Here is a 26312-nt window from a genome sequence, read left to right on the forward strand (position 1 = left end):
GGAGGCATGGGATCCAAGGGGACATTGCTCCGAGGATCCAGAACTGGCTTGCCCACAGAAGGCAAAGAGTGGTTGTAGACAGGGCATATTCTGCACAGAGGTTGGTGACCAGTGGTGTGCCTCAGGGATCTGTTCTGGGACCCCTTCTCTTTGTGATTTTTATAAATGACCTGGATGAGGAAGTGGACGGATGGGTTAGTAAATTTGCTGATGACACAAAGTTTGGGGGTGTTGTGGATAGTGTGGAGGGTTGTCAGAGGTTAACGTGGGACATTGATGGGATGTAAAACTGGCCTGGGAAGTGGCATATGGAGCTCAACCCAGTTAAGTGTGAAGTGGTTCATTTAGTTAGGTCAAATATGATGGCAGAATATAGTATTAATAATAAGACTTACCCTGTAAATGTGAGTAGGCTCTTTCCACTTAGATTAGGAGAGATAAATACGAGTGGAAAGAGCCTACTCACATTTACTCTGTCTATATCCCTCATAATTTTGTAAACCTCTATCAAATCCCCCCTAATTCTTCTACGCTCCAAGAAATAAAGTCCTAATCTGTTCAATCTTTCCCTGTAACTCAACTCCTGAAGACCCAGCAACATCCTAGTAAATCTTCTCTGCACTCTTTCAATCTTACTAATATCCTTCCTGTAGTTAGGTGACCAGAACTGCACACAATACTCCAAATTTGGCCTCACCAATGTCTTATACAACCTCACTATAACATCCCAACTCCTATACTCAATACTTTGATTTATGAATGCCAGAATGCCAAAAGCCTTCTTTACAACCCTGTCTACCTGTGATGCCACTTTCAGGGAATTATGTATCTGAACTCCCAGATCCCTTTGTTCCTCTGCACTCCTCAGTGCCTACCATTTACTGTGTATATCCTACCTTGATTGGTCCTTCCAAAATGCAACACCTCACACTTTTCTGCATTAAATTCCACCTGCCATTTTCTGGCCCATTTTTTCCAGTTGGTCCAGATCCCTCTGCAAGCTTTGAAAGCTTACCTCACTATCCACAATGCCTCCAATCTTAGTGTCATTAGCAAACTTGCTGATCCAATTTACCACAGTATAATCTAGGTCATTGATACAGACAACAAACAGCAATGGTCCCAGCACAGATCCCTGAGGCACACCACTAGTCACAGGCCTCCAGTCTGAGAAGTAATCATCCACTACCACTCTCTGTCTTCTCCCACACAGCCAATTTTGAATCCAGTTTACAACCTCTCCATGGATACTTAGTGTCTGAACCTTCTGAACTAACCTCCCATGTGGGCCTTTGTCAAATGCCTTACTAAAGTCCATGTATACAACATCCACAGCATTTCTTTCTTCTACTTTCTTGGTAACCCCCTCGAAAAACTCTACAAGATTTATTAAACAGGATCTACCACGCACAAAGCCATGCCAACTATACTTAATCAGCCCTTGGCTGTCCAGATTCTTGTATATCCGATCTCTCAGAACACCTTCCAATAATTTACCTACTACTGATGTCAGGCTCACCAGCCTGTATTAACCTGGTTTACTTTTGGAGCCTTTTTTAAACAATGGAACAACATGAGCTACCTTCCAATCCTCTGGCACTGCACCTATGGCTAAGGGCATTTTAAATATTTCTGCCAGGCCCCCTGCAATTTCTACACTAGTCTCTCTCAAGGTCCAAGGAAATACCATGTCAGGCCAGGAGGATTTATCTACCTTTAATCACTGTAAGGCAGCAAGCACCTCCTCAACTTTAATCTCTATATGTTCCATGACACTACTGCTCGTTTCCCTTCCTTCCATATATGCTATGCCAGTTTCCACAGAATGGTGAGTGTGTGGAATGGGCTGCCAGTGATGGTGATGGAGGCAGATACAATAGGGTCTTTTAAGAGACTCCTGGACAGGTACATGGAACTCAGTAAAACAGAGGGCTATGGGTAACCCTAGGTAATTTCTAAGGTAAGTACATATTCAGCACAGCTTTGTGGGCCAAAGTGTCTGTATTGTGCTGTAGTTCTTCTATGTTTCTGTGAAGACAACAAACTGTACATGTGCAAAATGAAGAAACAAAGATATAAATGCATGAGTAACAAATTTTGAAAACATGATTCCTTGAAAGAAAGTCGATGCTTGTGGGAACATTTCAATGGTGAGGTATTGAAGTTGAGTGAAGTTATCCCCTTTTGTTCAAAGGTCGGAGGGACATTTATATAAATGTGAATGTTGTTAAGGCAACTAGGCATATTTTCCAAAAGTTTGGATATTTGACCACACTGATATTGCCACATTATCACATTTACAGTACACAGTAATTTTGGTTCGCATGGATAGTAAAGACTTCTTGGAGTAAGTTACACTAACAGAAGCCTCAATGAAAGAAGGAGTTAACTCGCGCCAATGAGGATGATGACGAACATTGAAATTACATGGCAACCTTTGAAGGTTGATGTAAAAGAAAATTGGTTTGCATTGCTATCGCAGTGGTAGGGTAAATGAAACTGGATATTTCAAAATTTTTAATACATCAGATAAGCCAAAAAACCTGCAAGTGCAAGAAATCTAAAACTTAAAAATGCTTGGAGCATATTGGAATTTGAGAATCAGTGTTTGACATGGAGAAATTGTTACTGTAGGATTACAGTCAGAAATGCATTTTCCATGATCAGAACAGCAATTGTACCCAGTACTACATTGGCTGGATTATAGGAGAAAACAAAATCACTGAAATGACATTTTTGCAGTGGTTGAGTTTAACATTTGGAACAAAGCAAAAAGAGACCAATGAATCAAAATATTTTCCCTGCAATGATTTAGGATTCTGATAAAGATGGCTAAAGGATTTTCCCTTACACATCACTGCCTCACTGCCATCACCTGGTATCACTGTCTCACTGGCAACAGAATTTTAATAAACACACCTCTATCCCTCATGAAATTTTTGATTTTATCTCCTCCCTGCTCTGACCTTCATGGAATTATATACATTCCATTCTTAGGCACTCTAATCACACCTTTAACGTATTTCTGCAAAGTCACCTTTTCAAAAACACAACAGATTCTGCATATCATAAGTCTGCAGATGCAGGAGATCCAAAGCAACACCCATTAAATGTTGGAGGGACACAGGAGGTCAGACAACACCTACGGAGCAGAATAAACATCAACTTTTTGAGCCAAGACATATCATCAGGATCTGAGTTCCTTCAGCGTTTTGTGTTCATCTTTTCATTTCTCGCCCTTCTCCATGCAAGGTACATTTCTGGCTATTTAATCCAGACAGATCAGTGATGCAGTGAGGCCTCTGATGGTGAAGATTGGAATGGAAATTTAACCTATTGAAAATTCTGTCATGAGATGTACTTTACCTGGAGAAACACACAGCTAGAGGGAAAGGAGTGGGTGGCTCTACAACAAAGTGCCAGCGATTGTCTCTTAGTTATTTTTTTAGTGATAGAGCATGGGATAGTCCCTTCCAGCCCTTGGGCCACACTGCCCCAGCAACTCCACAACCCCAATTAATCCTAACCTAATCACGGGACAACTTACAATGACCAATTATCTTACCCGGAATGTTTTTCAACTGTGAGGGGAAACTAGGGCACCCGGAGAAGACCCACACATTCCACAGAGAGTACTTAAAAGAGACTTCTTACAGAATGGCCTGGAATTGAACTCCAAACACCAGAATGGCTTGAGTTGTAATTGCTCCTTGCTAACTGCTACATTACTATGGCTCTTCAAGCTATTAAAAACCTACTCCATAAATCAAAGCTTTGCGATCAAAATTTGAAACTATTTGGGAATAAATGCTAACTATGCAGTTCTAGTGACCTCAATATATTTTTAGATTTCTTACATTTGCAGGATTTGGTTGTGTGACAAGCCTGCCTGTAGAGTCCATTCTAGGCTTGCTGATCCCTGTTGCCTTCCTGCTTCATCATTCTGTCATAAATTCATCATGAATACCACAGTTATTCACCATAACTGTGGTAAACGTTTAAAAATGGATCAAACTGTTGATCATTCTGATTTTAATAGGTTGAAATTGGATTATTTTATAAATTTGGATTTACTGGGTTCCTTTTATAAACATTTTAGATTTACTGAATTACTTTCTGTTTTGTGCATCTTGTTGATGGCATTTCTGGAATTTATGTATGGAATAACCTTGCTTTCTCCCTCATGTGTTATTGCAGTTGAGTGGCAGTTTGCAGAGTCTGTACAGCGACCCTGGAGATTTTGGAAACGTTGAAGTTCAGGGTGCTATACAATTCAGACTACAGTATGAAGAGGCAAAAAAAGAATTCCAAATCTATGTACAGCAGTGCCAAGGACTGGCTGCTGTGAGCAAGAGAAAATATACCTCTGACCCGTAAGCAAACTCATTACTTCCTGTTTCAAAACTGAACAGAAATAAGTATTTTAATGTATGAATTAAAACTGGTATCACTAAAGAATAAAAGCAAAAACAAGGCCTTTGATAAGTCAGTAGATTATAATTGTGCAATACATCAGTTCCTCCTTTTTTCTGCAAAGAAAGGATTTTCCTCCAATTCTGGGAAGCAAAGAGGAGACGATCTGGAAGAGGGTACTGAGTGTAGTGTATTTAAGTTTGTTGATGATACTAAGTTGTGTGGAAAAGCAAATTGTGCAGAAGATAAGGAGAGTCTGCTGAGAGATATAGATGGGTTAAGTGAGTGGGCAAGGGTCTGGCAGATGGAGTACGATGTTGGTAAATGCGAGGTCATCCACCTTGGAAGGAAAAATGGAAGAGCAGATTATTATTTTAATGGTAAAAATTGCAGCATGCTGCTGTGCAGAGAAACTTAGGAGTGTTCACATGGGTTCACCAACAAGGGTTGGTTTGCAGGTGCAGCAGGCTATCAAGAAGGCAAATGGAATGTTGGCCTTCATTACTAGAGGGATTGAATTTAAGAGCAGGGAGGTTGTGTTGCAACTTTACAGGGTACTGGTGAGGCCATATCTGGAGAACTGCATGCAATTCTGGTTTCCTTACTTGAAAAAGGATATACTGACTTTGGAGGTGGTGCATAGGAGGTTGATTCCAGAGATGAGAGCATTAGACTATGAGGAGAGATTGAATAATCTGGGACTGTATTTGCTGGAATTCAGAAGAATGAGAGGAGATCCTATAGAAACATATAAAATTATGCAAAGGTTAGATAAGATAGAGGCAGGAAAGTTGATTCCTCTGGTAGGTGAGTCTAGAACCAGGGGACATAGCCTCCATATTTGGGAGTAGATTTAGGACTGAATTGAGGAGGAACTGCTTTCCCAGAGGGTGGTGAATCCGTGGAACTCTCTGCCCAATGCAACAGTGGAGGCTACCTCAGTAAATATATTTAAGACAAGGGTGGATAGATTTTTGCATAGTAGGCATATTAAGGGTTATAGGGAAAAGGCAGGTAGCTGGAGATGAGTCCATGGCCAAATCAGCCACGATATTGAATGGCGGAGCAGGCTCGATGGGCCAGAAGGCCAATTCCTGCTCCCATTTTTATATTCTTTATATTTCTATGTAAAGAGAACCAGGGATTTGGAATATTGTCGGACAGGGTTTAGAAGTGCCATATACAGAATGATGGTCAGAATACTCCTGTACCTAGTGCCACTTTATGCACATACAATCAGTCTATGTACGTAAGTTAATCTTACATATTTAGTGTATATTTATTGAGTTTTTAATTGTGTTCTTTATGCTTGTTTACTTTATGCTGTATCAGATCCGGAGTAACAATCATTTTGTTCTCCTTTACATTTCTGTACTGAAGAATGACAAAGTCATTCAAAGTTCAAAGTACAGATGTGTCACCATAAACAACCCTAAAATTCATTGTCTTGTGGACATACTCTTTAAATCCATGATAGAATAATAACAATAATAGAATCAATGAAAGACTGCACAAATGTGGGCATTCAACCAGTGTGCAAAAGAGAACAAACATTCCAAATACAAAAAGAAAGAAATAATAATATATAAATAACCAATAAATATTGAGAACATAAGATGAAGGGTCCTTGAAAGTGAGTCCATAGGTTGTGGGAACATTTCAATGATGGGGCAAGTGAAGTTGAGTGAAGTTATTCCCTCAGGTTTAAAAGTAATAAGTGTTTCTGAACCCGGTGGTGTGTGTCCTGAAGCTCCCGTATCTTTTACCTGGTGGCAGCAGTGAGAACAGACCATAACATGGGTGGTGGAGGTCCCTGATGATGGATGCTGCTTTCCTGCGACAGTAGTCTGTGTAGATGTGCATAGTGATGGGGAAGGCTTCACAATCTTGAATCTTGAACTTTAAAAAAGGAAAAGGGGAAGAACTGACAACATCTCCCCTCTCTGTCCATAAAGGACCCTTTCAATAGTTTCATTTGCATTCACTGTCTTTTACTCTTTATGTACTTTGTAGCTCCGACAGTCTGTTTTTGTGATTCTTACCATTTAAATCTCATGTTCTATTTTGTCTTTCTTCAGTTCTTTCTGAAAGATCCTTTGCCAAATTCCAAATATCTCCCAGCCTCCGTGCTTTTTTTTAACTTTAAAAAAGTTTAAAACTTTAATAACCTTTTCATAACCTTTACGTAATCTTTACTTTCTCCTGTATTCCACAGTACATTCATTATTCCCTGAAAATTCATAAAACTGAAAGATTAACTCTGGTTTTTCTATCTTCACCAAGGCTACATGGTGTGAATTTTTCAAAGGTTCAAAGGTAAAATTTAATGTCAGAGAAATGTTTTTTTCTTTGCAACCATCCACAAAAACAGCAATGTCCCAACAATGAATGACAGTTAAATGTTAGAACCCCAAAGAAACCCCCAGCTTCCCACCCTCCCGTGCGTAAGCGGCAGCAAGAAGCAATCACCCTCCCCCCACCAACAAAAATAAAGTGCATCCATTACCAGCACTCAAACGTGAGCAAAGCAATAGCAAAGACACAAATTTGCAGTTACCCCAAAGACGACATTGTTCACCCAATAATTCGACATGCTGCAGGCTCTCTCTCTCCTAATAAGGGAGAAAGAGGTGACTCCATTTTCAATGAGCAGGGAGACATAACAAACAACTTGCTGGTTTACGATGTTAAAAGTCCATTACGTCACTTTTGTCGAGCTCTGTGCCTGAAGATCGCAAAGATGCCGGATCCCCGGGCATACAGCAGATGTTCCGACTCCCCCAACGACACACGGGTCTCCTGTGGCGGCACCGACCCTTGATCCACCCGCCTCCAGTTCCTTGAGATCCCAGGCTTCTGAATTCATGCCGAAATCTTAGGCCAAGCCTTTGGCAAGTCAAATAGTGGCTGATTGTGGAACCCTGAGAGCGGGTCCCATTCCTGTAAAGAACCATAGTCAGCATGTAACTCCAGGTCAGGGTCTTCAAAAGAACACTGTAAGGGAAAAATAGAAATATTAAAGATGGAAATAGAGCTGTTTTTGAAGATGCAAGCAAAGGAGTCACTGTTGGGCATCATAACTATTCAGCTGCTTTTATTTCGAACAAAATTATACTCATTATGGAACACACAAAAAATGCTAGAGAATCTCATCAGGTCAGCAGCATCTAAAGAAGGAACTGAACAGCTGATGTCAACATCATTCATCAGGTCTGACCTGCTAAGTTCTTCCACGTTTTGTGTGTGTTGTTTTAGATTTTCAGCATCTGCAATCTTACTCATGTCTCCATTATACTTTTCATGACGTGATTCAAAATATTTGTCTATTAATTTATTGCATGTGTGAGAGTGGATATTAAGAGGAAGGGGAGGATAAATTAGATTAAATTAACCTTCTTCAATATTTATATAAATGTGGCATCAGCCTAAACCTTAACGGGCTGGGCCTTAACTATGTTGAATATCTGCTGGAACTGCTGCGTGCCTGTTCTTGCAGAAATGTGGCTCCAGAATAACATCTTGTGCATCATAAGTCTACAGCCATGACACTCAGGGACAAGCTGATATTAGATTGTGACTGTGAATATATGTCCTTTGTGCCGTCTGTGAACTTGTGCTTTGTAACTTGTCCTCAGAGGAACACTGTTACATTCAGCTGTATACATGTGTATGGTTGATAGACAATTAATTTAACCTCGACCTTGATTATTGAATGGATTATATTGAATTTGTCAACAGGTGTACATCTGCCAGATATTATTGAATTGAATTGACTTTATTACTTACATCATATACATCAGGAGTAAAAATCTTTACATTACATCTCCATCTAAATGTGCAGTGCAATTTATACTAATTTGTAATAAATAGTATGTACAACAATATAACATAGAAATACAGTTATGTCAGCATGAATTGATCAGCCTGATGACCTGGTTAAAGAAGCTGTCCTGGAGCTTGTTGGTCCTGGCGTTTATGCTGCTGTACTGTTTCCTGGATGGTTGCAGCTGGAACAGTTTGTGTTTGGGGTGACTCGGGTCCCCAATGATCCTTAAGGCCCTTTTTACACACCTGTCTTTGTAAGAGTCCAGAATAGTGGGAAGTTCACATCTACAGATGCGCTGGGCTGTCTGTACCACTCTCTACAGAGTCCTGCGATTGAGGGAAGTACAGTTCCCAGACCAGGTAGTGTGCCACCAGTCAGGATGCTCTCAACTGTGCCCCTGTAGAAAGTTCTTAGGAGCTGGGGGCCCATACCAAACTTCTTGAACCGTCTGAGGTGAAAGAGGCACTGTTGTGCCTTATGTACAGACCACGTGAGGTCCTTGGTGTTGTTTATGCCAAGGAACTTAAAGCTGTTCACCTTCTCAACCACATCCATTGATGACAATGGGGGTTAACCTGTCTCCATTTCTCCTGTTATTTCAATAAGAATTGAGCTCTTTTGAATTTATAAATTTATGAATGTGATATATTCAAGTGTGCAATGGGAATCTTTCCTTTGATATTTATTTTGGAACTCTGAGTTTGATTGGATACATTGCATGACAAGTTATTTTGCTGATAACTGTTCGATCTGTAACAATTCCCTGGATAGATGTTTTATCTAATTTCTTGAAGCAAACAGCGCTGATCAATATCTACTTAGAAATTTCTTATAGTGGTTCTGCATTTATGGATTGGATTGTTACATTATGGACTATAGAATTTTTCAGACTAATGGCTCCTATATTCGATGGTTTTTATCGTCATTCCTTTTCTGCTTTGTTGTGCGTGGGGAGTGTGTTTAAGGGCTGATGTTCAGTTAGGGTTTTTATTTAGATTCAATGTTCCTTTTCCATTTTCAGTGGGGGTGGGTTTTGCGTGTTGATAATCGGGATGCCGTTATTTTTCTTCATGGGGTAGGTGGGTTTGATGTTTCTCTCTGAACAACTTTCATCTTCCTCCTTTGTTTTGTGGCTATCCAGGTGGAGGGGTAGGCAGGGTGCTGAGGAAGCAATGCGATGGCATCTGGACTTATACAAATTGGAAGAATGAGTAAAAAAGTGGCAGATGGAACACAGTGTTGAGAAACGTATGATGCATTTTGGTAAAAGGAACAATAGTGCAGACTGTTATCAAATGGGGAGAAAGTTTAAACATCAGAGGTGCAGAGGGACTTAGGAGTCCTCGTGGAAGACTCCCAGAAGGTTAATTCACAGGTTGAGTCTGTGGTAAAAGAGGCCAATGCAATGTTGGCATTTATTTCAAGGGGAATAGAATATAAAAACAAGGAGATAATGCTGAAGCTTTGTAAAACACTAGACAGGCCACTCTTGGAGTACTGTCAACAGTTTTGTGCCCCTGTATGTATTGTCATTGGAGAGAGTCATTGAAGGTTCACAAGGATAATTCCAGGAAGGAAGGGGTTACATATCAGGAGCATTTGTCAGCTTTGGGCCTATACTCACTGGAAATTAGAAGAATATGGGCGGGGTCTCATTGAAACCTACTGAATGTTAAAAGGACTAGATAAGGTGGATGTGGAGAGGCTGTTTCCGCTGGTGGGGGTACCCAATACTTGAGGGCAGACTTTTCTAACAGAAGTAAGGAGGAATTTTTTTTGCCAGAGAGTGGTAAATCTGTGAAATGCTCTGCCACAGACCGTGGTGGAGGTCAAGTCCGTGGGTATATTCAAAGCAGAAGTTGATAGATTCATGTTTGGCCGGGGCATCAAAGGATACGATGAGAGGCAGGTATGTGGGGTTGAATGGGATCCGGGATCAGCCATGATGAAATGGCAGAGTGGTTTGATGGGCTGAATGGCCTCATTCTTCTCTTATGTCTCATGGCCTTGTAGTCTTATAGTCTATCTGGAGAAGACAAATTTCAGAGTTGTATTCTGGATACATGCTTTGATAATAAATAAAGCTTTGAACTTTAAATCACAACATTACTCTAACCCATCAGAAAAATAAAACATCTACTATTTTTTTGCATATCTCTGGCTAGATCCAGATACTTGCAGTACTTTGGAAGTAAAGAAGATGTCTAAAACATATTTTACAAGAGACATAATAAGGTTTTTTAATATAGAAGTTAAATTTCACAGCTGCACAGCTGAAAGACTAAATTTAATGTTTCATTATTAATGCCTTTAGTTATGCATCTTTGTGGAATTGTATACAACAGTATCTACAGAACAATATTCAGATCAATAAACTAAAACTGCTGCAATTAACTTTGGTAAAGCTTTGTGAATGTAATCAATATCAAATAATGGAGGCAGATGGATATGATTTCTCTAATCAAACTAACTGGTCTATAATTTCCTTTCTGCTGCCTTCCTTCTTTCTTAAAGTGTGGTGTGCTATTTGCAACTTTCAAGTCCTCTAGCACCATGCCAGAGTCCAGTAATTTTTGAAAGTTCATATCTAATGCCACCACAATTTTTAACGCTACCTCTTTCAGAACCCTAGGGTGCAGTTCCTTTGGTCTGGGTGACTTATGTACCTTTAGATCTTTCAGCTTTTTGAGCACCTTCTCTCTTGTAGTAGTAACTGCACCCACTTCTCTTCCTTCACACACTACAACATCAGGCATACTGCTAGTGTCTTCCACAGAGAAGACTGAAGCAAAATACTCATTTAGTTCATCAGCCATTTCCTTGTCCCCTGTTATTAGTTCTCCTGCCTCATTTTCTAGCAGTCCTATATCCACTCTCATTTCTCTTTTATTTTTAACATACTTGAAAAAACTTTTACTATCCACTTTGATATTGTTGGCTAGCTTGCTTTCATATTTCATCTTTTCCCTTCTACTGCATTTAGATACAACACCTTGAGTACTGTATTTGCTATCCTTTCTGATTTTGCATCTGTAATGTTTTGATACTCAGTCTGTTGGCTGCAATTTAGTCCCATCACCTGCCTGCCCTTCCTGACAGTCTGACGGCACCTTATCTTTACTTTTTTACCATCCGTCCTTTACTGAGTCCCTTCACTCCTGTTCCTACCCCCTGCCAAATTAGTTTAAACCCTCCCCAATAGCTCTAACAAACCTACCTACAAGAATATTGGTTCCCCTTTGGGTTCAGGTGCAACCCGTCACTTTTGAACAGGTCATACCTGTCCTAGAAGAGATCCCAGTGATCCATGCCCTGCCCCCTGCACCAGCTTCACAGCCATGCATTTATCTGCCAGATCATCCTGTTTGTATCCTCAGTGGTGTGTGGCACAGGCAGCAATCCAGAAATTACTACCCTGGAGGTCCAGCTTCTCAGCTTTCTATCTAGCTCCCTAAACTCTCTTTTCAGGACCTCTTTGCTTTTCCTATGTCACTGGTACCAATATGTACCAAGACGTCTGGCTACTCCCCTCCCTCTCCAAATTCTCCAAGTTTTCCTAACTTGCATTCTCCAATCCTCTCAAAAAATCTTTTGCTTGGGAAGTTAGATAGCTTGAATTGCAACTAAAAAGAGATATGAGAAATTGGGGTATAGATTTTAAAATGACATAGATATAATAACACCTAGAAACATAATTTATTTTTCCCTTTCATACAGTTATGTAAAAACTTACCTTCTTCCTGATCGCTCATGGACAAGCAAACGCAAGACATCGGTAAAGAAAGCAACACTGAATCCTCAGTATAATGAAACCCTGAAAGTAAGTTGATGCACACTTGGATGTACAGATTCTTTCAAAATGTAGATCAGCTGACTTTAGTCCATCACTGTGGCGTTGTTTATTGACATTCAGCTCATTCATCCTGAGGTGGGTTTGCCATAGTTATTCTATGATTATGTGCTAGTCACCATTCCTTCACGTCACCAAAAGCACAGGTGCTCCTGAAAAATTGAGAGAAACACGCTTTTGTATGACATTCCCTCTGCAGGTTTATTTAGTCTGGAGTGAAATACTGAACCATCTATTAATTCCAGTCGTTAGCCCAATTGTTCTTGTGCCCCTCTTGTGACTGATTACTCTGTCAATTTATTAGCTGTCTCAAATTGCCCTGAAGGTTACTATGAGTAAGTGATCTTCGCAAGCCAGTGCATTGCATCTGGTGAAACTATTCCCATAATGCTGTTGGGTAGGGAGTTCTGAGATTAAATTCAGAAACAATGAAGGAACATTGTCAAAAATGTGTGTGACTTGGATTAGAACCTGCATATAGTCATGCTCCCATTTGCCTTTAGCCTATGTCCTCTTTAGGCAGTAGGAGTCATTGGTTTACAACATGATGTAGCCCATGCAAATAATCACAGGCATTAAGTAACATGACATATTACAGCTAAAATGTGCTGTTGTTGGAGGGAACATATAGTTAAGCTAGTGGATGTGGTATCAATCAAAGGACTCACTTTGTCCAGCTTCTTGACTGCTGCTGGAGACATAGTTGGTCAGGCAAGTGGAAACTATACAAAAAAACTCTTGGCTTTGAGTGTCTGGAGGCAAAACAGGAAGTTTCCTATAGTGGAAGAGTCTAGGACAGGGGTGGGCAAACTTTTTGACTGTGGGCCACAAAGGGTTTTAAAATTTGACAGGGGGGCCGGACCAAGAGCCGATGGATGGAGTGTTTTGGTAATACACCTCATAAGAGAAAATAAAATATCATGGGATATGTAGAAAACATGTGCTTTAGTTTCAATTGAAAATGAACAAATGCATTACAACAAAATATGTCTTTGAAGTCCCATGGTATTTAGCTATTTATTGAAATGACTTTTAAAACACTGAAAATTAAATTAATAAAATAGTTTTTTTTAATAGTAACAGTTATTATTTTAAAGCACTGAAAATTCTGTTATCCTTCAAGATATTATCATCATCACTCTCCTCCTGACTGACGTTTTATTTCAAAAACGGTAGGAGATGCAGGTCTACTTGTCCTGCTCCTTCTTATTCAATTGTCCCCTGTGCCAAAACTCAACAACGACCAGCACAAGGACAGAACAGTGACACCACGCCAGTATGCGGAGCGCGTTATTTGATCTGGAGCGCATTTTTTATTTTGAGAACGTACGTGCACCTGCGCACTACTCATGTCCATCACTTAACAGAAATGACATGTAACATGTAAGGCTTATTGAAAAAAGTATTTTTAAATGAATTTTTCACATAACACAACGAAGAAACTTATTTTTAATTTCAGTGGGAACAGTGTTGTTGGTCTCCCTTTTTAGCCAGCGCATCAAAGTCTGGATTTAGTTTTGTTGTGGCGATTCTCAGGATGGATCTGAGGTGTTGGTCAGTTAACTTGGATCTGTGGCTGGCTTTGTTGATGTTCATGACGCTGAACGCCTGTTCACACAAATAGGTCAAGCCGAACAAAGAGCAAAGCATAAATGTGGAGTAATACGCTGCACCTCAACAAAGGTCAATGTATATAGAGTGCGTCATCTATTGGGAAAACGCCAGAATTGCGGGGAAAAAACGTTAACAAGGTTTATTAATATAATTTCATCAAGTTCTGCGGGCCGGATTAAAAAGCTTAACGGGCCGCATATGGCCCCCGGTTCGTAGTTTGCCCATGCCTAGTCTAGGACCAGAGGGTACATCCTCAGAATACAAGGACGTCCCTTTTGAACAGAGATGAGCGGGAATTTCCTTAGCCAGTGAAAGGTACATCTGTGGAATTCATCACCACAAACAGTGGTGGCAAGGTCCTTGGGTACACTTAAAATGGAGGTTAATATTTTTTGATTATTCAGGATGTGAAAGATTATGGGGAGAAGCAAGAGAATAGGATTGAGAGGGATGATAAATCAGTCATAATGAAATGGTGGAACAATCTTGATGGGCCAAATGGCCTAATTCTGTCCCTATGTCTTATGGTCTTGTTTATTGTAGGTATCCCAGCCCCCGACCTACTCTCTCTTGTACAGTTTTATCAAGACTCTCACTTGCGGCTGGTTAGACCCTCCTCTTGTTTGAAAACATCATTGCCTCGTCACGTTTAGGTTACTTGCCACTTATCAGAATGATGTCTCGGTCTTGCTGACTGCCTCATCCACTGGAAAGGTGGGAGTAGAAATGAACATTATTCAATTATCTGTGGATTTCCCCACTCCCAATGTAATGATGGAACAGAAATCAAGGATGAAGCAGCTGAGGTGATTGTGCCCAGTGTTACGAACCCCGTAACTGGGTCACTTACCAGCAAAGATAGAGAGGTCCGTTGAAGTCTGATAGTACTATTTTAACAGTATTTATTGATAAAAATACACAAAATAATATCAATGCAAACATACAGATAATATACGTCGTCAATACTAAATCTAAAAGTGTGGGTAAAATAATAATCAATAAGAAATAGCTCTATCGTTGTCTGGGGGATAATGTATTGTCCGATGGAAATATAAAAGTCACTGTTAGTTCGTCCAAGCTGCAGCGTTTTGGTTTGAGAGAAAGATGGGTTAAAACTTGCCCAGTCCTTTTATGATGTCAACCCTTCGAGAGTCGTTGGGAGTTGGTTTCCCCGTTGTTAGCTAAAAGCCGTTCTTCAGTGGTAAAAGCCACTGGTTCTGGGGCAAATGGAACCGAACGCACGTGGCCTCCTCCCACCAGCTTCCGCTATTACGGGATCGCTAGTGTTTCTTCTGGTGCGTCTGAGGGGCTGTGCCCACAGACCCTCTTTTATCCTGACTCACGGGGTCTCAGATGTCAATCAGGTTGGGGTGATGCAATCCCTCCCTCAACCAGCCCACTTTGCCTGAGGGCTTCCACTCAGCACAGTATTGTAATACACAAGTCCGACTCCAAGAGACAATGGCTGTTTCCCGTAGCTTAATATCGCCGGTGGGGGGGGGGGGGTCAAGACATTCCGTACATCTCTCTCTCATTTCCTGGGTCTCCTGACCCAAATCAATAGCGATCCTGTGATTCTCAAAAAGGAGGGGGCTGCAGGCGTAACACCAGGACATTGTCCTGAGGAACTCTGACAGCATTGGCCTATGGCACAAATGATAAAATTCAACTACGTGCTCTATGTAATTGTTCTCTAACTCCTCGTATTTGTGACTGTAATGTCAGGGTATAACCAATTCCAGGAAAAGTTCAATTCCATTAACTAAATAAGTAAGCAATCTTTTTTGACATCATAAGGAAAATTTAAAAAAAACAAAAAAAGACAAAAAGGAAAATCAGATATTCAGTTAAAAATAGTACATTTAAACTGTGACTTGTTTCTATAGTAAAAGTTTAAAAAGATTAAAAAAGGAAATGTGCATAAGTTTCTGAAGTATTTGATATTAATAGTGATCATTTCTCTGAGTGGGATATCTGTGGGGCAAGTAGATTTCAAGATGATGAGATTGATGTAGGGAAACTCAAACTTCATGGTTCCTTGTGGATAGCCATCTACAATGCCTCATTGATGAATTATAATTAATTATGTTAAGTACTCTCAAATATGGGCAAAGTAACCAACACAAAAATTAATTATGTTGCTTGATTACAAAATACTATAGAATGCTGGTCCATTTATATAGTTTCAAAGAAACTCTCATAATATGTTCTATACTGGTTTAATCAATGAACTGTTCTTTATAGTACAAGGTACGAAAACAAGACCTTCTGAATCGAACTCTGAATGTGTCCGTGTGGCACAATGACACTCTTGGTCGCAACATTTTCCTTGGAGAAACTGACGTGCAGATGAACAAATGGGATTGGGATGACAACACACTAAAGTGGTATAATTTGGAGCCCAAGGTAATGTTTTCCATTTGAATAATATTTCTTCAAATAAGCAGTTCCTTTGAGTGAGATAATGGTGATGATAATCTGACCTCACTATAGTTAAGTTCTCCCACAACTAGCAAGTGCCAAGAAATGTCAAAATTCAAAGCAAATTTGTTATCAACATACATATATGTCTTTATATACTACCCCAACGTTCATTTTATTGTGGGCATTCACAGTAGAAGAAAGAAATACAATAGAATCAATGAAAAATTACATGCAAACTGGATTAAGATGGTGCTGCTGCAGGCAGTTTCCAAAGCAAGATGGATTGAAAAGTATGGGTGTCAGGACCAGAGGCAAGGATTGGGCTTGTTCTGGTCACTGCTCTACAATGTTTACTCGGCTCTCTGCTGAATTGAGGCTGAGGCTTTGGGACTGCTCCAACTAATCCTGGCTTTGTGTCTGACTACACACTTTCATTCTAAATGCTATTTGCTTATTTTATTTTTTGAAAATTTGTTTATTTTATCTCTTTCTCTCTGCACATTGGGTGTTTGTCAGGTTTTTTTCAAATATTTTATTGGGTTTCTTGCTTTGTGGCAGCCTGTAAGAAGACAAACCTTAAGGCTGCATAATGTATACATACTTCAATAATAAATGTAGTTTGAATTTTGAACTACGACTGACAGACAGCCAATGTACAAAAGAAGGCAAGCTACACAAATACAAAAAAGAACAAATAATAAGTAAATAATAATGTTGAGAATACGAGTTGTAGAGTCTTTGAAAATCAGTCCACCTGGTATGGGAACTACACCAATCTTGATCGCTGGGCACTGCAGAGTAGTACGGACAGCCCAGTGCATCTGAGGATGTGAACTTCCCTCCATTGGGGATATTTGTAGCAGCAGGTGCAGAAAGAAGGCCTGGAAGTTCATCGGGGTCACCAGCCACCCGAAACATTAACTGTTTCAGCTGCTTCCGTCTAGGAAACGTTACTGCAGCAGTAAAGCCAGAACCAACAGGCTTTGGCACAGTTTCTTTTTACAAGCCATTAGACTTTTAAATTCACATGTCTGTACATGGCAATGGAGACAAAATGCAAAGAATTTTACACCCTCACATTGTGGGATGGATGCAAGATTTAAATAAGTTCTATTTCTTAGGTTGTGGAATCAGTTCAGAGTCTCGGTGAGTAAAGATGTCCACACTGGTTCAGAAGCCAGATGACTGACATGTAATAACTGTTCCTGAACCTGGTGGTGTGGGGCCCAAGGCTCCTATACCTCCTTCTCAATGGCAGCAGAGAGGAGAGAGCATGACCTGGATGGTGAGATTCTTTGATAATGGATGTTACTTGCTATGGCACCGCACCTTGTAAATACATTCTTTCGTGGGGACTGTTTTTCATGTGATAGACTAGGCTGTATCCATTACACTTTATAGGCTTTTCCATCAGGCAGCAGGATGCCATTGGTAGAGGTATGGGAGAGTGTTTACAGATTGTCGAATTAGACAACAGAGGAATGCCGTTTGTGAGGTCAGAATTTGTGTTTATAAAAATAGGATTGCTCAACTCCCAGTGAATTCCACTTTCAGCTGTTGGAAAATGCAGGGAGGCTGAAACCTGCAGGGAATGTGCAGGACGTTCGAAGGCATGTCCAGAATTTGTATCTAGTGCCCTCACACATTTGCAAATAAGAATCATTGAATTGCCTGAATGCAAGTTTTAAGTAAATATATAATCCAAATACTTCCAAATAATAAGATGCAAGTTACGATACGGTTAAAAGAATGGATGTGTCTGTATATACTGTGTTATTACTAGACGTAAATCAAAGATCTCAAAAGTCATTTTAGGGGTATAGTCTGCATAATAGGGGTTGTTTTATGGATGTGGAAGAAAAGTGGATTGCTAATAAGGTACACTATTTTAAAAGCATAGTTTTTTCTATAATTGCTGGATAATTGCTAAATGCTATGATTTAAAGCTACCTAGAGGAAAGGCAAGACTTGCCTCAAATGCCGGTCAGAAATATTATTTTGTGCCATGGTTTATGTCATCTCCGTGCACTTGCTTCAGGTGAGGGTGTGAAGTGCACTGGCTCCCACACAACAGCAGGTTTTGGGATGGCTCAGAAACTGAGAGGGAGTCCAGGATTTCAGCCGGGATACTGACGTTCCTGCTAGATGATCTCAGTATCCAAGGTGGAGATCACTACTTCTTCCTTCTCTGTACTACACTAGCTGGAAGCACTCAGCAGGCTAGGTAGGATCTATAGAAAGCTTCAGACCAAGCATCCATTTTGTTATTTCTGTTCCTTTTTCCACAGATACTGCCTGAGTTGAGAGGGCTTCCAGCAGTGGCTGGTGGTATTTTATTAAACTAGAAATGAGCAGGTTAGGGATGCATTTCAGTTATTTAACATTTTATATCCAACCTTAACCAAACTCAATGTCCTTCCTCAAGAAAGGAGAGGAAAGATATACTGGCTTTGGAGTATGTATGCAGAAGGTTCACCAGGTTGATTCCAGAGGTGGGGGCAGTTAGCTTATAAGGAAACATTGAGTTGCTGGGGACTATAGTGGCTGGAATTCGGAAGAATAAGAGGGGATCTTATAAAAACATAAAATTATGAAAAGGATAGATAAGATAGAGGGAGACAAGTTGTTTCCACTAACACTACAACTAGGAGACGTACCCTCAAGTTTTGGGGAAGATTTGGGACAGAGATGAGACAGAAATTGTTCCAGTTAGCGAATCTGTGGAGTTCTCTGTCCAGGGAAGCAGTAGAGGCTAGCCCATTAAATATATTTAAAACTCAGTTAAATAGATTTTAGCATATTAGAGGAATTGATTGTTATGGGGAAAAGACAGGTAGGTAGAGTTGAGTCTCCATGATCTTACAGACTCAAGAGGGCAGATTTCCTGCTCCTGCTCCTAATCCTTAGGTTCTTAAACATGAATTTGGAGCTACTGTTTCTCTGGCAGCTGTATCTCTCTCTCTCCAAAAGTGCCTCCTGACCTTTTGAGTACATCCAGCATTTTCTGATGCAGAAGTCTTAGGCACCTATACACAGGTAGGGAGCCTAAGACATTTGCACAGTACTGTAGTAATTTTATGCATTGCACTGTACTGCTGCAAAAAGAAAAGTCCCAGCAAAGTTCATGACATGTGTGAGTGATGATAAACCTTATCTGGGTCTCTATTGTGGACTGACAGTGGGAAGGGGCCAGGGAAGTCAGAATCGTGGTTGCAAAAAGGAGAAGGGAGTGGGGAGGGAGCAGGAACCACCAGAGAGGACAGTCTGTAATGATCAGTATGCCAATTGTTTGGAATCAGATTACCTTGTTTGGTGTCTCTGGGCTGGGTAAGTCTGCATTCACGCACCCCCACCCACTCACTGACCCTGGCACTCCTTCTTTGCTGCCTGTCCCATACTCCTCCTGCAGTGCTTCAGCTTTGCCATTCCCAATGTCCTTTGTTCCTGCCAGATTTACAAACTTACTCTGCACATCACGTTGACAAATACAGTACTGTGCAAAGATCTTAGGCACCCTAGCTATATAATATATGTGCCTAAGACTATTGCACAGTACTGTAATTTACTGCTGCTTTTACAAATGGGAATCTGCCATTGGAATATTATCAGTTTAGGAAAACAAAAATTTGGGACAATCATTCTCTCCTAATAATTTGATCTAACAATGGATTATTATAATCTGAACTGATCACCATAACTTTTACACACACTTCATTAATCCTTTGGGAGAATAAGTTAATAATAGAAACAATAAGGATCAGATCTACTTCAATCTGTAAAAATGTCTTCAACGTTCATAAGTTAAAAGGCAGAACAGATCAATACACAAGGATGCTTTTTAGCTGAGTGCATTCAGCCCTCCTTTAGATCCCACCCTAACTCCATATCTTATCTTCAAGAATACTTTTTATTAACATAAAATCTAACAATGTCAGATTTTAAATTAGCTTTTGACACAAAGGTTCAGGTTTCCGGCACACATTGCTATATAGAATTATTTAATAAGTTTACCTCTTAAAAGCTTGGATCCTAGATTCCAAGGACAATGTTCCTAGGTTCTTTAACCAGCAGAACTTGTTTCTATCTGGTAGCTCAGGTCCTTGCAAGTTTAAAATATTGAAAGGTATCCCAGTTATATATTTCCCTGTTAAAAATCTCCAAATGTTACAAACTTAGTTTTGTATAACCTCTTGTACTTTCATTCACAGTCCAAATATTAGTCTGTTAACTCTACACTGTATCCACTCTTAGAGCATAAAATATAAAACATAGAATATTACTGCACAGTACAGGACATTCAGCCCAGAGTGTTGTGCCAACTTTTTAACCTACTGTAAGAAAAATCTAAGAATAACTTCTCGATGTGCGGAGGAGAGTATTTTGACTGTTTGCTTCACAGCCTGGTAGGGAAACAGCAATATCCTTGAATGGAAAATCCTACAAAAAGTAGATATGTCCCGTTCCATCATGAGTATTTTCCTCCTCACCATTGATCACATCTACGTGGAGTGCTGTTGCAGTAAAACTGCACCAATCATCAGGAACCCCGACCACTTCTTACTGCTCACTTCTTACTGCTGCCATCAGGAAGAAGCTACAGGAGCCTCAGAACCCACACAACCAGGTTCAGGAAGAGTTATTACCCCTCAACAGTCAGGCCCTTGAACCAGAGAGGATAATTTCTCTTCACTTACCACAACACTGAACTGTACCCACAACCAATGGATTCACTTTCAAGGGCTCTTCATCTCAAGTTCTTGATATATACTGTATATATTGCTTTATTATTATTATTTCCCTTTCATATTTGTACGGTTGTCCTTTGCATATTGGTTGTTTGCCAACATGTTGGGTGTGGTCTTTCATCGGTTCTATTGTGTTTTTTGGATTTATTGTGTATGCCCGCAAGAAAATGTATCTCAGAATTGTATATGATGACATAAATATACTTCGATAATTAACTTACTTTGACCTTTATTTTGGACATTCCATACTACATAACCCTCCATTTTTCTATCATCTTTGTGTCTAAATGTCCCTAATGTATCTGCATCTGCCACCATCCTTGGCAGTGCATTCAATGTATCCACCACTCTCTATATAAAAAGGTTACCTCTGACATCCCTGCCCATAGTTTCCTCCAATCACCTTAAAATTATGCTCCCTGATATTAGCCATTTTCCAGACAGGGAAAAAATCTCTGCCTATCCATTCAATCTCTGTCTTTTATCATCTTATACTTCTCATCCTCCTTTGTTCCAAAGAAAAAGCCGTACCTTGTTCAACCTATCTTCATAAAACATGCTCTCGAGTCCAGGCAGTGCCTGGTGAATCTCCTCTGCACCCTCTCTAAAGCTCTCACATAAGGTGGCAACCAGAACCTAGCATACTATTCCAAATGTGGTCTAACCAGAGTTTTATAGAGATGCAACATTATAACCCGTATCCTCACAAAAATACAATACTGGTATCTAGTTTTGCACTTTAATTGTGTTTTCCAAGATCACGATTGTTTCAAATTAAAGATAATATTTCATTGTGACACATGATGTAATATATTATCTCATATATTTCCTATAATATAGGAAGTGACTATATGGCCAATTGAGTCAATGCAGGCTCAGAGTAACCCATCAATGCCCCCACCTCACCCTCACCTCTGCAATCTCATTCTCTCTCTTCTATTTCATAAATATCATCTCCCACTCCAGTTCTCCTACTGCCCATCTGGCTATTGGGGAATTTACACAGGATAATATATAATTCTTATATGAAGAACATCCATACACCACATACGAAGCATCAGAAGTTAGAATTGAATTGATATTGAATTGACTTTTATTTCCTACATCCTTCAGATACATGAGGAGTACAAATTGTTATGTTACGTCTCCAGCTGAATGTGCAATGTGCAAATTATAGTAATTTGTAATAAATAGTATGTACAGGAAGATATACAACAGAACAATCAATATAGCTTAGAAATATAATTGAGTCAGCATGAATTAATCAGTCTGATGGCCTGGTGGAAGAGGCTGTCCTGGGGCCTGTTGGTCCTGGCCTTAATGCTGTGGTACTGTTTCCTGGATGGTAGCACTGGAGCTGAGGCAGCTCTGCTTAGAAAGTCTATGCTCTTCTTATTAGGTGTAATTCAGTAAACCTCTCATGTCCAGATTCAACTTCATCTGCCAACGTTCTCTCCAAATAAATTACAGAAATATTTATTAAGGTAGTGACCCAGTGAAGCCATTCATGGTAGTGAGGTTGACACAGATAACAACTTCTCTGTTTCATCGTCTGTCTAATGTGGCTAATCGTTTCTGCCTCAGTAAAAATCCTTGCGGAACAACACTAACCCAACACATCCGATCACTTAGGATACCTGCACACAGTACCTATATACCCTAACTTCTGCTACTCAGTATAATTACTTCAGTAACTTCTCTCCCATTCAGTGAACTCTAGCTAACAGTCTGTTTTGGATGACTTAATTAATATCTTTTTGGAAATCTATATAAATCACCTCCATAGATATTTCACTGTCCACTACTTTAATCACTTCAGAATAATCAATTGGGTTAATGAGGTTCATCAGACATAATCAAATTAGTTCAAATTGTTTAACAATCATTCAAACCATACCTGGATACAGTTGAATGAGACAGTGTTCCTCTGGGGCCCAAGTGCTTAACATATATTCAAAATAGTGATTGAGAAAAAAGCACACATCATTATGCAACAAAACATGTATAGTCTATGACCCTGAGTGACATGCAAATTGACGGGACAGCTACCAACAAACCGGTGTGTCTTTCCACCAGTCAGACACTGGAGGGCAGCACCAATGGGAGAGTCCAGCCCCTGACCAAGGTCAGACACCATGCCCATGGCTTGACACCTAATCCTCACTTCAGCAAAGGCCATGCTGCTGCGTCATTGCCTGTCTAAATGAGGGAAGCAGGCCTTTATAAATCTCTATAATTATTTAAAAATAGTTTTAAACTGTAAATATAAACATTTATAATATTTATAAATCTGTACTGGGCCTCTCTCCTGATCAAATGAAAATTTTGAAGTGTTCAGTAACACCAATGTTAAAAAATTTTTTAATAACTGAAGTCAGGCTAACGGATCTACAGCTCTCCGCTTTCTATCTCTCTTTTCTCAAAGACCGGAATGACAAATATACTTTTCTCAATCTTATTTAAGAATCACCATGTTGAGGAGATTTTGAGAGATTATTGTTGTACATCCTCCATGCAATGAATACGTTTACTGAAACTCCTGGTATCTCTTCTGGAGCAATTTGACTCTCAGTGTAATAGACAATAGACAATAGATAATAGGTGCAGAAGTAGACCATCCAGCCCTTCGAGCCTGCACCACCATTTTGAGATCATGACTGATCAATTACTATCAATACCCGGTTCCTGCCTTGTCCCCATATCCCTTGATTCCCCTATCCATAAGATACCTATCTAGCTCCTTCCTGAAAGCATCCAGAGAATTGGCCTCCACTACCTTCTGAGGCAGTGCATTCTAGACCCCCACAACTCTCTGGGAGAAGAAGTTTTTCCTTAACTCTGTCCTAAATGACCTACCCCTTATTCTCAAACCATGCCCTCTGCTACTGGACTCTCCCAGCATCTGGAACATATTTCCTGCCTCTATCTTGTCCAATCCCTTAATAATCTTATATGTTTCAATCAGATCCCCTCTCAATCTCCTTAATTCCAGCGCGTACAAGCCCAGTCTCTCTAACCTCTCTGCGTAAGACAGTCCAGACATCCCAGGAATTAACCTCGTGAATCTACGCTGCACTTCCTTTACAGCCAGGATGTCCTTCCTTAACCCTGGAGACCAAAACTGTACACAATACTCCAGGTATGGTCTCACCAGGGCTCTGTAAAAATGCAAGAGGATTTCCTTGCTCTTGTACTCAATTCCCTTTATAATAAAGGCCAACATTCCATTAGCCTTCTTCACTGCCTGCTGCACTTGCTCATTCACCTTCAGTGACTGATGAACAAGGACTCCGAGATCTCTTTGTATTTCTCCCTTACCCAACTCTACACCGTTCAGATAATAATCCGCCTTCCTGTTCTTACTCCAAAAGTGGATAACCTCACACTTATTCACATTAAACGCCATCTGCCAAGTATCTGCCCACTCACCCAGCCTATCCAAGTCACCCTGAATTCTCCTAACATCCTCATCACATGTCACACTGCCACCCAGCTTAGTATCATCAGTAAATTTGCTGATGTTATTTTCTATGCCTTCATCCAAATCGTTAACGTAAATGGTAAACAGCTGTGGTCCCAATACCGAGCCCTGTGGCACCCCACTAGTCACCACCTGCCATTCCGAGAAACACCCATTCACCGCTACCCTTTGCTTTCTATCTGCCAACCAGTTTTCTATCCATGTCAATGCCTTCCCCCCAATGCCATGAGCTTTGATTTTACCCACCAATCTTCTATGTGGGACCTTATCAAATGCCTTCTGAAAGTCGAGGTACACTACATCCACTGGATCTCCCCGTCTAACTTCCTGGTTACATCCTCGAAAAACTCCAACAGATTCGTCAAGTATGATTTACCCTTGGTAAATCCATGCTGGCTCGGCCCAATCCTATCACTGCTATCTAGATATGCCACTATTTCATCCTTAATAATGGACTCTTGCATCTTTCCCACCACCGATGTCAGGTTGACAGGTCGATAGTTCTCTGTTTTCTCCCTCCCTCCTTTCTTAAAAAGTGGGATAACATTAGCCATTCTCCAATCCTCAGGAACTGATCCTGAATCTAAGGAACATTGGAAAATGATTACCAATGCATCTGCAATTTCCAGGGCCACCTCTTTTAGTACCCTAGGGTGCAGACCATCTGGACCTGGGGATTTGTCAGCCTTCAGTCCCATCAGTCTACTCATCACCGTTTCCTTCCGAATGTCAATCTGTTTCATTTCCTCTGTTACCCTATGTCCTTGACCCATCCATACATCTGGGAGATTGCTTGTGTCTTCCTTAGTGAAAACAGATCTAAAGTACTCATTAAATTCTTCTGCCATTTCTCTGTTTCCCATAATAATTTCACCCAATTCATTCTTCAAGGGCCCAACATTGTTCTTAACTATTCTTAACTATCTTCTTTCTCTTCACATACCTAAAAAAGCTTTTGCTATCTTCCTTTATATTCCTGGCTAGCTTGCATTCGTACCTCATTTTTTCTCCTCGCATTGTCTTTTTAGTTAAGTTCTGTTGTTCCTTAAAAACTTCCCAATCATCTGACCTCCCACTCACCTTAGCTCTGTCATATTTCCTTCTTTTTAATGCTATGCAATCTCTGACTTCCTTTGTCAACCACTGTGGTCCCTTTCCCCCCTTTGAATCCTTCCTTCTCTGGGGGATGAACTGATTTTGCACCTTGTGCATTATTCCCAAGAATACCTGCCATTGCTGTTCCACTGTCTTTTCTGCTAGGCTATCCGTCCAGTCAACTTTGGCCAGCTCCTCCCTCATGGCTCCATAGTTTCCCCTGTTCAACTGCAACACTGACACCTCTGAGCTGCCCTTATCCTTCTCAAATTGCAGATAAAAACATCATATTATGATCACTACCTCCTAATGGCTCCTTTACTGCGAGATTGCTTATCAAATCCTGTTCATTACACAACACTAAATCCAGAATAGCCTTTTCCCTGGTCGGCTCTTGTACAAGCTGTTCCAAGAATGCATCCCGTAGGCACTCTACAACTCCCTATCCTGTGGTCCAGCACCAACCCGATTCTCCCAGTTCACCTGCATGTTGAAATCCCCCATAACTACTGCGACATTACCTTTGCCACATGCCAATGTTAACTCCCTATTCAACTTGCACCCAATATCCATGCTACTGTTTGGTGGCCTGTAGACAACACCCATTAGGGTCCTTTTGCTCTTACTGTTCCTCAGTTCTATCCACACAGACTCTACTTCTCCTGACCCTATCTCCCCCCTTGCAAAGGACTGAATCTCATTCCTCACCAACAGGGCCACCCCACCCCCTCTTCCCACATTTCTGTCCCTACGATAGCATGTATACCCTTGTACATTCATTTCCCAGGTCTGATCTCCCTGCAGCCATGCCTCCGTTATCCCAACAACATCATAGTTACCCATTCGCACCTGGGCTTCAAGCTC

At 40.5% G+C, this 26312-nt stretch overlaps 1 protein-coding gene across 1 annotated transcript in view; it reads left to right on the plus strand.

Moving 5' to 3' along the window:
- The window catches only part of LOC132400486 (synaptotagmin-like protein 1), a 223361-nt gene that overhangs the window by 177676 nt on the left and 19373 nt on the right, over nucleotides 1-26312 (plus strand). Inside the window, exons 9-11 of the mRNA XM_059981477.1 lie at nucleotides 4198-4373; nucleotides 11957-12059; nucleotides 15948-16109. Of these exons, the coding sequence (XP_059837460.1) occupies nucleotides 4198-4373; nucleotides 11957-12059; nucleotides 15948-16109 (441 nt within the window). The remainder of the gene's footprint in view (nucleotides 1-4197; nucleotides 4374-11956; nucleotides 12060-15947; nucleotides 16110-26312) is intronic.

The sequence above is a fragment of the Hypanus sabinus genome, chromosome 10 (genome assembly GCF_030144855.1).
Source record: "Hypanus sabinus isolate sHypSab1 chromosome 10, sHypSab1.hap1, whole genome shotgun sequence".
Taxonomy (NCBI): Eukaryota; Metazoa; Chordata; class Chondrichthyes; order Myliobatiformes; family Dasyatidae; genus Hypanus; species Hypanus sabinus.